At 35.8% G+C, this 14,858-nt stretch overlaps 1 protein-coding gene across 2 annotated transcripts in view; it reads right to left on the reverse strand.

Moving 5' to 3' along the window:
* The window catches only part of VWA8 (von Willebrand factor A domain containing 8), a 395,340-nt gene that overhangs the window by 149,362 nt on the left and 231,120 nt on the right, over nucleotides 1-14,858 (reverse strand). For both annotated transcript variants that reach the window (XM_050766153.1, XM_050766152.1), the window contains exons 24-26: nucleotides 13,133-13,252; nucleotides 7,044-7,249; nucleotides 5,265-5,416 (exon numbers count right to left, since the gene is read on the reverse strand). In XM_050766153.1, the coding sequence (XP_050622110.1) occupies nucleotides 5,265-5,416; nucleotides 7,044-7,249; nucleotides 13,133-13,252 (478 nt within the window). The remainder of the gene's footprint in view (nucleotides 1-5,264; nucleotides 5,417-7,043; nucleotides 7,250-13,132; nucleotides 13,253-14,858) is intronic.

The following is a 14,858-nucleotide window of genomic DNA, read 5'->3' on the forward strand; positions in this document are numbered from 1 at the left end:
GAAAAGATAAATACTAAGTACAATCCTGTAACACACACTGAAGTACACACAAATGAACACACAATCTCAGCTACTTTAATCAGGAGTAATACTCAAATATTAACAGAATTGAGGGCAAAGAACTTGGAGCACAGAGAATGAATATTTAAATATTTTATAGAATGTGTGTCTCCTAGAGAAGGCAGGGAGAGAAAAACACATGAAGGTAACTTCAGAGGATAGAGACAATTTTTCTGTATGCTTATTCTTAAAATTACCACAATCTTTGAGAAGAGTCTATAAATTTGTGTTCCAAATCAAGAAGAAATGATGGCTAGTATACTTCTTATATATGGTGGTCATACAAAATTTTCTAAGGTTTTTATTTTTCTAAGTGAATCACCTTGTGTTTTATTTCTTGATCCTGCATATGTCACAAGAAAAGAAAAATTAAATGAGAATGAAGAGGTCTCCAAAATGATCTCTGTTGTGCCAAAAGTCTCTATTTATCTGCTTTGTGGTTACTCTTCAATTTGAACTATGGCTAAAATCGAAGCATCTGAATCTGTTATAACTCCTTGAAGAATAAGAATTTGTATATTACATGTACATGACATCATGGTCAATGATGAGTTCCAAGTTGGTTACTAAAAATCCCAAGGTCCTTTTAAGCCAAAACTATTGATAATTTTCAATATCTAAATAACTAATCTGATTTAGAAATTCCCTATCATCTACATATCAATCTGTTTATATCATCCTTAGAATTGGAATATTACATATAGCCCAGCTCTACCCCTGCTTTCTAACCTCCAGCAAGCTATGTAACTTCTCTGTGCCTCAAATTCCTCATCTACAAGATGCAATAATATTATATATATGCCATAGGTCTGCTGTGAGGATTATATAAATTTATGTAAAGAAAGTGCTTGGAAATATGTCTGGTACTTAGTTATCTATAAATGTTCCTACTACCATCATCAATATTATTGTACTACCATCATTATTACCATTATTATGAAATATAATCATAACATTGTTGTTATAATTATATTTAGAAGTAGAGTATTTACATTTCATTGTTGATCTATGAAATGACAATTTTCCCATCTTAAGAACTGTAAAGTAAGAGTGACATACAAATTTAAGATAAAATAGTGTATAAGTTTCTTAAAATGGAAATTTGGTGGAAAAGACAGCATTTTTTTTTCTTTCTTTAAAACAAATGTTTTCCCAGTATAGCAGATTTCATAAATTATTCTGAAACACACTTTTTAATTTGGAAGTGCTAATGTGCTAGCAGTATGTTTATTCCCAAATAAAAGAAAGTTCAGACATAAAAGTTCACTTGAGGAAAAAACAGGCAAACTTTGCTTTAAAGTTTATAGTTGTCTATATTTAAGTATAGTAGATAATCTATGGCTTTGGTTGGATGTTTGGACCTAATTCTCTTAAAATATATATGTTACAAAGATATTTCCAATAATAACGTTTAAAATTCAAGAGTTTCCATTTTAACGTAAATCCTCCTATCCCTACAATACTGACAAAATGACATTAATACACGCAACACACACATACAGCATCAATTGTCTTGTTTCTCTATAGGACAAATTCCCATTTTGAGTGTGAGGATGATCATCTTTTCTTGATTCATAGATGGCATACAGTTGTTTCTCTACAGGACAAATGTCACAGAATTAAATTCAACTCCCATATAAAGCATAATATTCGTATTTTTAAAAATAATTTCTCCCAGTGTACTTCCTTATTTAGCTATGTTTGCCTTCTCTTGGCATGTCCTTTCCCATATATTAGAAATTTACAAGAGGAGCAATAACAAACCTCAGGAAGTACTAGTGGAAAGGGGCAAACGCAGTGGGTGGGTGGGGTCTAGGTAGCCAATTCTGATCCTGGTACTAAGGTCTGGGAATATATTTGTAGATAAGGAAGAAGAGCTCCATTATTGCAGGATCAAGTAAAATAAAATAACCACCCAATAAGGCTCAAAGTCTAAAAATACCAGGTTTAGCAAAAGTTTACTAAAGAAGACAAGTTAAATTCACCTCATCACATTGGGCCTTTAAAAAATGTGCAGAGACCTGTGAGATAGATAACATCGCTGCACTCTTTAGGAGAACAAAAGGGAAAGTGACAGCATCTCTCTTTTTGGGAATTTTGCAAAACAACACAAAAATAACATCACCACTACTGAACAGACAAGTATATTCTGATTTCAGTTGAGGAAGAAGGTGCTACAGACAACTACACAAACAGTGGTTTAGTATTATCTCAGCCCATGTAAAAAAATTCCCCCTTCTAGAACATCTGCCTTATATCTGTTTTCAGCTATATGTAGTGGGTGGCCAATTATCTTTCCATCCCCACCCTGAGTGTGGGTATGATAATCTTGTTCTAGTTTCAGTGTAACTTTACTCCCATCAATAGGCATTGCAGTCGCATTAGAGAACGTGAAAATTAAGTTGTAGTGAGAACTGTTCATTCAGGGCAAAAAGATACTAATAGTTTTAAACCATTTTATCCTTCTTCCTTAGGAACTGAAATCCAATGTGTATCTTCCCCACTAACAGTACCTGCAGAGCTGGGTAGAAGTAGCCTAGAAGAATTGGTTTAGCAAAAGGTCTAGAAAAGTCAAAGTGAAATCAAAGACTGCATGGGGAAGACTAACTTCTCAGCGGTCTATGTGATTACCATCAACAGTACACCACTTGGGGGGCGGGGCGGAGAGGGGGAATGAAAAGTGTTAGTATCACATATTTTTATGTTGGTTTTTACAGATGAGATAAACATTAAGAATATATTAAAATTCAAAGGATGTTAGAATAGAAAGGAACCTTACTGATGATCTACAATGAAGATAATCACATATTCTGGCTTGGCCAGGGCAGTCTTCTTTTACACTCTTTTTATAGAATTATTGTCAACAGCTCCCCCTGCCTTTCTCAAGAATGTCCTGATTTAGATGGTAAATCAAATATTTTTAAAAATAATTTCTCCCAGTGTACTTAATATTTTAAAATATTAAAATATTTAAAAATATTTTTTAAATATTTAAAAAAAATCAAATAGATATGCTATTTATAAGAAAAGGCCCTCTATACCAATAGAGAATTAATTAAGTAACTTCTCTAAATTCAAATGACCAAAACAGAATGGTGAGCTCTTTGAGGGCTCTTTTCACCTGTTTTTCCATGTCTGATCCAGGCAGACAGGTGAACATATGACTAACTGCTAAATTCCCAGGCCATTACTTTGTTCACTTCGTCATCCTACTCTCTCTAAGTACAAGGCTGATAATTTGATAGAAATTGCTATGGAACCTGTGAATTTTGTGAAGGGCAATAAAAGAACACTACTTTTGAGTTGCCTAAGTTATTGCAATTAACAGATGAGGAAAAAATTGCTCTGAATGACTGTGGAAATTATAACCTACTATGAGCTCCTTCTAAAAGGAAAATTCACTCTTCCTTCACATCTGCTTAAGTCTATTTCTAGCTATATGCGGTTGGGGGACAACTAGTTGTTTCCATCCCCTTGTAATGCAAGAGTGTCACCAACTTGTTTCCAGGCTCAAAGTACTTTTGCTTCTACTCATAAGTACTAGAGTTACAATTAACTTGCCATAGCAAGAATTTTTCTGTTTAGAACTGAGGATGACAATGAATAAGTTAAACCATTTTTAGTTTCTTCCTTAGAAACTAAAATTGCTTTCGAAGTAAAAATTTTCTCATGATTAACCTTACCAATTAACATGTATTTTAATTTTTATTTATAGTCGTACAAGAGTAGAAAAAGAAATTGTTTTAAAATCACGAGCTTAGTTCCCATAAAGTCAGTACTCTAATTATATAAATTTGTTAATGGTAATAAAAGCCATCTTATTTCCAGCTAAAAATAAAGAGAGTTTACAAAAAGGAAGTAAATAACTTAAGTTTGCATATTAAAGAAAATTTCTAATAGAAATCTTGCATATTAAAGAGAATTTCTTGAACTCTCTTATACAGACAATATGTTATACCCATTAAATTACTGACCTAGTTTCAAATGCCCATAAGGACTGCTAATCAATCAATAAAATAGCATTGTGCCAAAAAGATGTGTGCATTTGCAATTGCCACCCGGTCATTTTTCTGGAAAATAATTTACTTATTCATTAATAATATAAACCAATGCACGGATAATATAATTTCTAAGATAAGTCCATCTTGTTCTTTTAACACAGAAGGGAAATATTTGTTTCTCTTTTAAAAGTTCCTGATACTTTAATAATTTATGTCTATTGGCATATATCCTGACAAGTTTTTATAATGACTTCAAAGAATCAATAAATGTGGATGAGTATACACCTTGGAGATTTTATATATACATATATGCACCTTTTTTTTTGCTAATCACTGACTTATATTTATATATAATCAGTGATTTATATTCACATTTAACACATTTTTTTCTACAGAAAGATAGTGTCTCCTATTTGGGGCTAAAATTGAACAGTAATTTAAAACTGATTATTATCCCCTATGAATTTATAATTAACTATTTTTATAGACAAAGATGGTATTAGATGCATTATCCGTAAGTTAGGCATATTGAAAACTATTTTCTAATGAATTTGTGCTGACTTAATTACTCTACTGAAAAATTCTGTCAATTACTTTTCTGGTCAACACCATATGTGCAAGATTCTTAACTAACATTAAGTAGCAGCCTATGATTGTAAAATAAAGGGTAGGCAACTAGCTCGCATGAAATAAACCCACCAGTTCTTACTACCTCTTTCATCTATGAAGCTGACATAAGTAACCAAAAATCTCTCTAGTTAACATGATCATAAATTTAGAAAATTATCATAAGGAAAACTATATAGTACGGAAATAAGAACATATCAACTAAATGCACATTATCTCTTTATGTGGTTTTCATGTTTGTACAATGGTGTGCACTGGATTATGAAATAGTAATACTCATAGTAATTCAACAAAAGGACTGAGACTGTTAAAGAAACAAATATTTCCCTTTATTTGACTGTATTACATCTACTCATGGGACATACATAATAATCAAAATTTTCAATTTACAGGCCTATAAATAATGCTATTTAACTGAAAAGCAGCCAGCAAATAGCAACATATACATATATTTGAAAAGCTTACTCATAAAAATAATTTCTATAGCAAATCAGTTTTGTAGAATGCAATGGTAAATCAAGAACTATCAGCATTTAAAAATCAGAAGAATACTGATCAACAGTGAATTTGCCTTACTCCTTTGCCAGTTGCACACTGGTAGGCTTTGCTCCAATAGGTATCCCGTATTTGTGTAATGTGTTAATCAATATCTCCCTCATGTCGTTGTTGTAGGAATCAAAGTCAAACACATTTCGAACTACACTGGAGAGACCTTCAGTGGGAAATTTCTGTATTAAAAAAAAATTCCCTTATTATGCATGTGATAAAATATACAACATTATAAAGATTTATGAAATGGATAGGACAATAATGATCAAACGAACTATAGCAGAAATTTACTGGCCTTGTCAGATAAGCGGGTAGTAGAAATGTAGACATTTTTCTCTTTTAATGTTTGCTCAGATGACTTAACAATATTTTCCTTTTTAAATAAATGCCAGAATTTGAGGGGGAACAGTTCCTCCTCTCAAATGTTAGAGCAGTGCCTAGATCCTGGTGTCAGTGATTGTCACTGCTTTCTGAAATCTCCTGCCTTTAATATGAGTACCAGATTGAACAGTTAAAAAATGCTAGTTAAGTAAAGGAGCATGTTAAATATCTATACAGAAGTTTTCAGAAAAGTCGGTCTGTGAGTAAATGAAGAAGAAAATATAAAGCAACAAGAAAAGAAGGAAAGAACATTAAAAAGGACAAACAACAGAGAAACAGGGAGCAGTAGAGGGCAAGAAAACAAGTATGACTACAACTGAATTTACACTGCTCATGTCCTCTGAGTCCTTTCCTGGGTCTGCTTTGATTTTCTTTAGGTGATGGGTTCTGAGCTGGCTGAATTGGACTTATGGTTTTATAGGCAGAACAAAGCTTTTATTTTTAATCTTGTTTTTTCCATATGTTTTTAATAGACAAATAATAACTGTATATATTTATGGGGTACAATGTGATATTCCAATGTATGTATACCTTACAGAACGGTTAAATCACACTAATATATCCATCATTTAACACACTTTATGGTACAACCATTACTTAAAATCTACTTTCTCAGCAATTTCAAAATACATATTACATTGTTATTAACTACAGTTACCATGCCGTGCAATAGATCTCAAAAACTTATTTCTCCTGTCTAACTGGAACTTTGTATCCTTGGATCAACATCTTCCCCTCTGTGTACTCTCCCCACCCCACCTTTCTACTTTTCTTTCTAGGGTTTTCTTGGAGGGTTGGGGATAGGGCGGAGGTCAAGAGTTGTTGGGTTGTGACTGTTAGCTTGGAGACCCTTATTTGTTCTGTAAGTAAGACTTACATCATTTTGTATTTGTTTGTTTTATTTAGTAAGGTGGAGAACACATTGTACATTGTCGCAGGAAACTTCATTCTCCTGCCTACTCTATCTCATAAAATTTTCTTGCAGTATTTACAGGTATTTAATCAGTACTGTTAGTTCCTACTCTGTTTGCTGTTGTCTCCATGTGATTTGTTTCAAAATAAAAACATTTTTTACTCACATACCACATGCTTGTTGTAAAAAGCCTAATAACAGAACAGGAAGGTTTCCCCACTGACTCACTCTCTTGCCTCACCTGCCCTCTAACAACGGCCTTCCACCAAATTTCCTAACTCCTCAGTAATGACTGAAGACTTTGCCAAAGTTAATTTAAAAGCTGAACAGATAATAATGTTCATTGGCCTACTATATTTATAACTTAGATTATAAACATTTCAAGTTATGTAATCTGACTCATTATTATATTTATGGAAATTAAAAACTCTGGTACGAACTGTACAGTCTGAAAAAATAAAAAATAAAGAAGAGAGTGATGGCTCTTATGTACAGGTGTGTGCCATACCTACCTGTAAATGTTTGACTATGTTGACAACTTCTCTGGTAGAATAAGGATAGTTAATAATCCCTTGGTCAGCCAAACTCCTCAGCTCTCCAAAGGCAGCCACAAGCTTCTGAAGGATGGGCTCAGGCACATTTGGTCCATACTGTCTGAGCATCTCGAGCTCCGAGTGGGGTTTGGGGTTATCAACTGCATGGCAGCTAAAAATATCACCTAAAGGGGAGAAAAGACTCACATTCAGCACGCAACGAATCCGTTACGATGTCACAGGAAAAAATGGAATGGTTGTTTAAAGAGCCATTGGTTGCTCATCGAAGCATAGAATGCCCATCCAACAATAGGATGGTACAGAGAAGAAAGCAAATGACTGAGGCAAAAGAAAAGAAAACTGGGTGATGGATGGTTTATCTCCATGAATTTATTTTTGTTAAAAAATTTACGTAATACTTGAATACATGTTCATGGGAAGATATTCCAATACAAAGAGGAAAAAAAATTCTCCTTTAAGTCTCTGCCAATGCCACTCCCTCCCCCAAAAGCACTGAGTCTTAATGTTCAGTGTATTTATTTTTCCAGACCTGTATTAGTACTTCTTAAAAAAATGCACATACACAAACAGAGTTTAGATAATTTATTCCTTTTCTATTAATGGGAATATATTCTTCAAATGGTTCTGAGACAACCTTTTCAACTTCAACAGATGTTGAGTATCTTCAAAAATTATATACATCTATCTCATAAAAATGCTGCTTTATGCACTAAAAAGGGAGAATTAGTAGCATCACTCTCTAAACAATCTGTATCTTGTGCAGATTTATAGAATACACTTTAGAGTATTTGGTAAAGTAAACCTGTAGAGATATTGTCTAAATTAAAATCAAGAAAAAGAATATAGAAACATAATATTTCGTCTGTAATTCAGAGAAAAGAGAATGTACTAGAAAAATAATTCTATGATTCATAATCTGAGAGACCAGGGATCAAAGGAAGTAAAAGTAAATAGACTTACATTATTTAATATATTCATTTTAGAAAATGACAATATCTAGTAAGGTAGCAATAAGATCTTACTTTGATTTAGGAACCATTTGAACAATTATTTTGTATGTGTGTATTTAAAAGCAATTGAATAAAATGAAAGCCATGATATCTTCAACATTTTATCTCATATACTAAAGCTTTTCAAATACAAAGGTGAAGAATGGCTTTTGCCTTTTTTGCTGGAAATAAAACCTATCACTAACCTAAAAAGATAATTGACCCCTCATTCATTCACTCATCAAATCATGATTAATGAGGACAGTAGAAATGGTGATGATGGGGGAGGTCAGTCAGGTAAACCTCATGAGAAGGTAACATCTGAGCAAATGTTGATACCTGGGGGAAGAGCATTACAGGCAGCTGGTACAGCTAATCCAAAGACTTTAAGGCAGGCATAGCTGGCATGTGGAAGGATGAGGCAGGAGAGCAGAGTAGATGGAATAGAGGAAGTGGATAGAGCAGCACCAAGCAGTACAGGACATGTGGTTACAGACATAGAAGGATGTGGGAGACATACTGTGTAGGATACTGAAAACTGTTGTAAATACTTGTACCTCTACTCAGAATACAATACGAAGCCACCGAGGATTTTAGCAGAGGCGTGGACTACTATGCTGTGAACAGACCACAAAAGGGCGTAGGAAGATAAATACCTTGTGAGCAGAGGCACTGACCACATTGACTGTATTTCCAAGAATATTTGTAGAGCACACAGTGCAGCCTTGGAAGATATATTCTGTCTCTCTCTCTCTCTCTCTCTCTCTCTCTCTCTCTGTAAGAAGGTAATTTGGGTTACCTAAGCTCAGGATTCCTCTTCTATAAGGCATCTCACTGTAAGTGCAGGTATCATTTGGCCCTCTTTCTGTTGCCCTGTGGGAACTGGGGCTTGAGGAAGCAGCACAAATGCTGATACTCTGACTACTGCTTTTGCTGAAGACTCATTCCTCTTTTGTCTCTGACTCAGGAGTCTAGTGTCTTCTTCCATGAAAGCCTTCTGTGGCAAGTTAACTTGTTAGCTTAAAAGTAGAGTAAACCCTTAGATATTTCACAGTTCAAGAATAAGGCTGGAAGCAGGGCGACCCATTAGGGAACTATTTGAAGTAATCCAGGTAAGAGATGATGGTGGCTCAGATCAGAATGGCGGCAAATGGAGGTGATGGGGAAAGCAGGATAATTCTGAATATATTTCGAGGGCATAGCCAATAAGATTGCAGGATATATGGAAAAGAGCATAAGAGAAAGAGAGAAACAAAAAATGAATTTGGAGTTGTCATTAAGAGAGATTTACAAAAGACTATAAATTAGGTTTAAGAAAAAAAAAAGTAAGTTCATCATGGACATGTTAAATTCAAGACAGGAGGTATTGAACTGGAAACTGGATATGAGTGTGAAGTTCAGGAGGAAGGTCTGGGCTGGAGATGAATATTTGGCAATAACTGGCATATAATTGGTAGTCTAAAACATGAGGCATTCTGATTTTATTAAAGGAATGAGTATAGATAGGTAAGAGGACCAGGGCCTGAGCCTTGGGACATTCTAACAAGCTCCAACAAATAAGGCTGAGCAGGAATAGTTATTAAGGTAAGAAACCAAGAACATACTTGAAGAAGTATTGGAAGTCAAGTGAAGGAAAATGCATCAAGGAGAAGAAAGTGCCTAACTGTATCAACTATATAATATATTAAATACTGCGGGTAGATTCAGTACAACGAGGACTAAGAATCAACCACTGGATTTAGCAAAAGAAAAGTCACTAATGACTTAGATAAGAACCATTTCTGTGGAGTAATGGGAGCAAAAATCTGATTAGAATGAATTTAAGTGAGGATGGTGCAGAAGAAATGGAAATTTCAAGTGTAGACAACTCTTTTGAGTACAAAGGACTGTGAGGAATTTTGTTACAAAGGAGAAGAAAAAAAGTAGCAATAGGTGGCAAAAAGAGTAAGATTAAGAGGGGTGTGTGTGTGTGTGTGTGTGTGTGTGTGTGTTTTGAAGATGAAGGAAATAGCTTGATTGTTTGCAGATGGGAATAATGTAGGGAAGTTGCTGATACAGAAGAGGGAGGGCAGAACTGCTAGAGCAGCAACCTTCAGAAGGTGGGATCTGGTGCTCAGCTGGAGGAACTCCCTCTAGATGGGAATGCAAACAGTTGACCTGCAACAAGTGGGAAAGCAGAACATCGTAGGTGGAAGACTTGGTTGTAGGAGTCTGTGGACATTCGTTTTTAATTGCTTTCATTTTTCTCAGTGCAGTAGGAAGACAGGAGAAAGTAACAGAAATCTAAAAGAAAGTCAGTAAACTGAATCCTGGTTAGCAATGGGAAAGGAATGAGACTGGTGGGAAAATGAAGGAGAATTTCCCTTTCCCCTCCATAAGCCCTTCTATATTTCAATCACTTGCAGTAATTGAATGTTCAAGTATTGTATAATTTTAAAACAAAAAGAAATTCATGCAGCAGTGTTGGAGCTGCGAGGAGAGAGAAGATAAGAATTATCATATGAGAAGAGGAAAGTGAAAGGTCTAGCAAAGCATGGTGTGATTGCATTTAGGGACACTTGAGGTCCACTGCTAAGAATGTGAAATGACATTGGTCAGTTTTGGGCTTTTTCTAACCACATTCAGTTGTACATGTGTAGGTTCAATGTTGTCAGAGAGTTGGCAGTAACCAGGGCGGAGGGGTTCCAAGTGCACAAGACAAGCTAAGAGAGAAACAGGGAAGCTGAAGAATATATGTAAGGGAGTCATAAATGTGAAAGATCATGGAATTGAAGCTAGGTAAGAAAAAAAAAAAAGCCTAGGTAAAGGAGAAGAAAATATATCAAGATGGGTAAGTGAAAAGGTGGTAGGATCAATGGATTGAAGCTTCTCACACATTTGAAGAGTTGTTGGATTTGGTGTACTACAGGGAGTAGCTGGAAAGACTGGAGGTGGTGAATGCATGGATGAGATAAAAATCCCAAGGACAAATGAGGACAGAATAGGAATAGGAAACAGAAATTATAGAAGTGTCAGTTATAGAAACTAGCCATGAATGGCTAAGATATGGTATAAGACCGCTGGAATAAAAACATCCAAGGAGCCAAGAGGCCAGGGAGTTGGATGGGTCACATATGTATATATTGCAACCACTCCAAAAGAAGAGTAGGGTTGCAGAGAATGAAAGTGAGCAAAGGGCTAAAGATCAATAAGAAGTGACTAGGATGAATAGGGGTAGATAAGAGAAACAAGAGCAGATGGCACAGTATGAGGATTTGGAGGTGGATGGAAGATGGAGACAGAACAGAGAGTATTCTTATAGGCATTAGGAGTGACTTGGGGTATAAGGGGTGACCTATAAACAATAAAATAACTCAAACCTCTTTACAATTAGAAACAACTTTTCTTTGGTGTGTTTACATTATTACATTTCTAAGTGCATCAGTAATCTACGAATTGTTAGTAACTTTTTTTTTTTTTTTTTTTTTTGAGACGGAGTCTTGCTCTGTCACCCAGGCTGGAGTGCAGTGGCCGGATCTCAGCTCACTGCAAGCTCCGCCTCCCGGGTTTACGCCATTCTCCTGCCTCAGCCTCCCGAGTAGCTGGGACTACAGGCGCCCGCCACCTCGCCCGGCTATTTTTTTTGTATTTTTTAGTAGAGACGGGGTTTCACCGTGTTAGCCGGGATCGTCTCTCGATCTCCTGACCTCGTGATCCGCCCGTCTCGGCCTCCCAAAGTGCTGGGATTACAGGCTTGAGCCACCGCGCCCGGCCATTGTTAGTAACTTTTAAGGTAACATCTGTACATAATAAAAACTACAAAACAGTATAACTGAGTATTTTATATTCCCATCCCTAACTTCCATTGCAAACAACGCCTTATCAGATTCTTGTGGACCTTTCTGGAGAAATTCTATGCATGTACAAGCATTTGCATGTATCCATCCCTCCTGCCTTTTCCAAAACACATGAACGGGTAAACTACTATACCCACTTTACTGACTTATTGTTTCAATTACTATTTTGAGTATTGATTTTTTTATAGCAGCATCAGTAAACTTATTCTCTGTTTTTAAACAGCTGCATAGCATTCTACTGTGTGGATACAAAAGAATTTCTTTATCCAGTCCCACTTAGATGGACATTAGGGTTGTTTGCATACTTTCTACTATAAACAATGCTATAGTGCCTATCCTTGTACTTAAACATTGTATAGGTAAATTCCTTGGATAAATTCCTTTATGGGTAATTGCTAGATCAAAGATCCCACTCAGAGACTGGGCCTGCTTCACATTGAGTGTGAGAGTCCAGAATTATATACTTGCTATAGAGAAGAGAAGTCCTTCTTAAAGACTTTTGATGAGTAAGTTTATCCCAGGGCCTCTCCAATCAATGTGAATCAGTCTTCTCAGAGCTGACCTCAATCTTTTTCATGGTTAGGGGGATGTGACAAAAGTAAAACCATTTCTCATTTTGTGTTTTATTCCAAGAATTCCTAAACAACAAAGTATACTGTAATGGTTTAAGAAAAAAGACTCTGGGATCAGATAGACTTAGATATGAAGCCCAAGTCCACCACTCATTATCCCAGACACTATCAAAAAATAATCTCTCTGGGCTGGGCAGGGTGGCTCACATCTGCAATCCCATCACTTTGGGAGGCCGAGGCAGGTGGATCACATGAAGTCAGGAGTTTGAGACCAGCCTGGCCAACATGCTGAAACCTCATCTCTACTGAAAATACAAAAATTAACCAGGCCCAGTGGCACATGCCTGTAATCCCTGCTACTGGGGAGGCTGAGGCAGAAGAATTGCTTGAACCCAGGAGGTGGAGGTCGTAGTGAGCCAAGATCATGCCACTGCACTCCAGCCTGGGTGACAGAGCGAGACTCCATCTTGGAAAAAAACAAAACAAAACAAAAACCTCTCTGAATATCAGATATTTTTCTTCACTAAAAGGGGGATGATAAGTATTCTCACAAGGTGATTATGATGGTGGCATAGCACATGATAAGCATTCAATGACAGCCATTAGAGCAGGGTTTTTATTGGTATTGTTATTATCATTACAGTTTTTACCTAAGGTACCGAAGAAATCATTGCCTAGGAAAGGAAATCCAGGTCTGTTTGCCAGAACAATCATCCTAAAATCAGGATGAATCACAACAACATTTTCTCTTCCATTCACATTAGCAGAATCTGAAAAACAAAATTTCTATTTATTCTTTATCAATATTTAATAATTCTTAAAAATATCAAGCAACAGTCTTGAAGATAACATAAATAGTTATACTGTTCAATTATAAAAAGCTCTAAGATATTTGGCTGTGATAACTTGGTTGCAGAAACAAAAACTTTCTTGAAAAAAATTTGCTCAAGAACCAAACACTGATAAAGCATATACTAAATTATACAGGAACTTGCACTCTTATATACATTCAGTGTATATCTAAAAAAAAGCAACCTTGTCCAAATGTAGACTTACGGTACTTAAGCCTGGCTTGAGATGTTGTTAGTCCTTAAAAAAATTAAAGATAGAAATCCATAATAAGGGAGGCCGGGCATGGTGGCTCACGCCTGTAATCCCAGCACTTTGGGAGGCCGAGGTGGGCAGATCATGAGGTCAGGAGATCAAGACTACCCTGGCCAACACGGTGAAACCGTGTCTCTACTAAAAATACAAAAAATTAGCCGGGCGCGGTGGCGGGCGCCTGTAGTCCCAGGTACTCGCCAGGCTGAGGCAGGAGAATGGCATGAACCCGGGAGGTGGAGCTTGCAGTCAGTCGAGATCGCAGCACTGCACTCCAGCCTGGGTGACAGAGCGAGACTCCATCTCAAAAAAAAAAAAAAAAAAAAAAAAAAAAAGTAATCCATAATAAGAGAGAATTCAAGGAATAGGAATAGCTAAAGGATAATCCAAACTTTCTTTACTTTTTATCAAATCAGTAACCACATCCTTTTGCATAGAGCCCGCCATTACGCAGCAAAGGAGTTATTCCTGTTTAGATCGTGCACCCTGCAACCTAAATACATGTTAATAGAATAAAGGTCTTAAAAACCTAGTCAAACTCATTAGTACAATGTTGATTTATTTCCAATCATGGGATTGTACCATAGTTCTTAAAATAAGTGATCTTAAGTTGACTGGGGCTTTCTTTGTGTAAATGTGAAAGGTATTTCTACTGGCTAGTGTACATTTCAGATAGAATTGGAAGTCCAGAAAATAATTTAAGATAGTAAAAGTTTTATTATGGTTATTTCAGGAAGAACCACTTGCTATCTTAATTTATTTAAGCCCCACCCTTAGGTTGCCCATCTTTAAAAAACGATAGTTGTGAAGTACCTACAGCTTTATTTGAGATGAGTCTGGAAGAACCTACTCTCATTTTTTTATGATACCAAAAAGTAATCTTTCAGCATGTACATATTCATGTACAGCAATACAACCAATAGTTTTAACTCTGATCCCTATTAATCTTAGTAGTGGAAAATAACAAGGGTATGTGGCTATAGGCAAAATTTAATCAGTTAATCAAAACAAAAATGACAATAAAAAATGAAAAATTTAAAAAGTAAAGAAAATGAAAAATGTAACCCTACAAGTGATGGTTCATGAAACTACATCGAAAAGAGCTTCAAGTGCTCTTTTTCAAAACGTCAGCTACAATCATACTTGAGTTTAAAATTATAATGACTCTTCCTCAAAAATATATCAGAGAATGTTGAAGGTTGCCAGGAGATAATTACTTCTTAAACTACACTTGTGTTTCAGCAATTCCTTCTTCTTTTCCATTTCACTGTCCTC

This window comes from Macaca thibetana, chromosome 17 (genome assembly GCF_024542745.1).
Source record: "Macaca thibetana thibetana isolate TM-01 chromosome 17, ASM2454274v1, whole genome shotgun sequence".
Taxonomy (NCBI): domain Eukaryota; kingdom Metazoa; phylum Chordata; class Mammalia; order Primates; family Cercopithecidae; genus Macaca; species Macaca thibetana.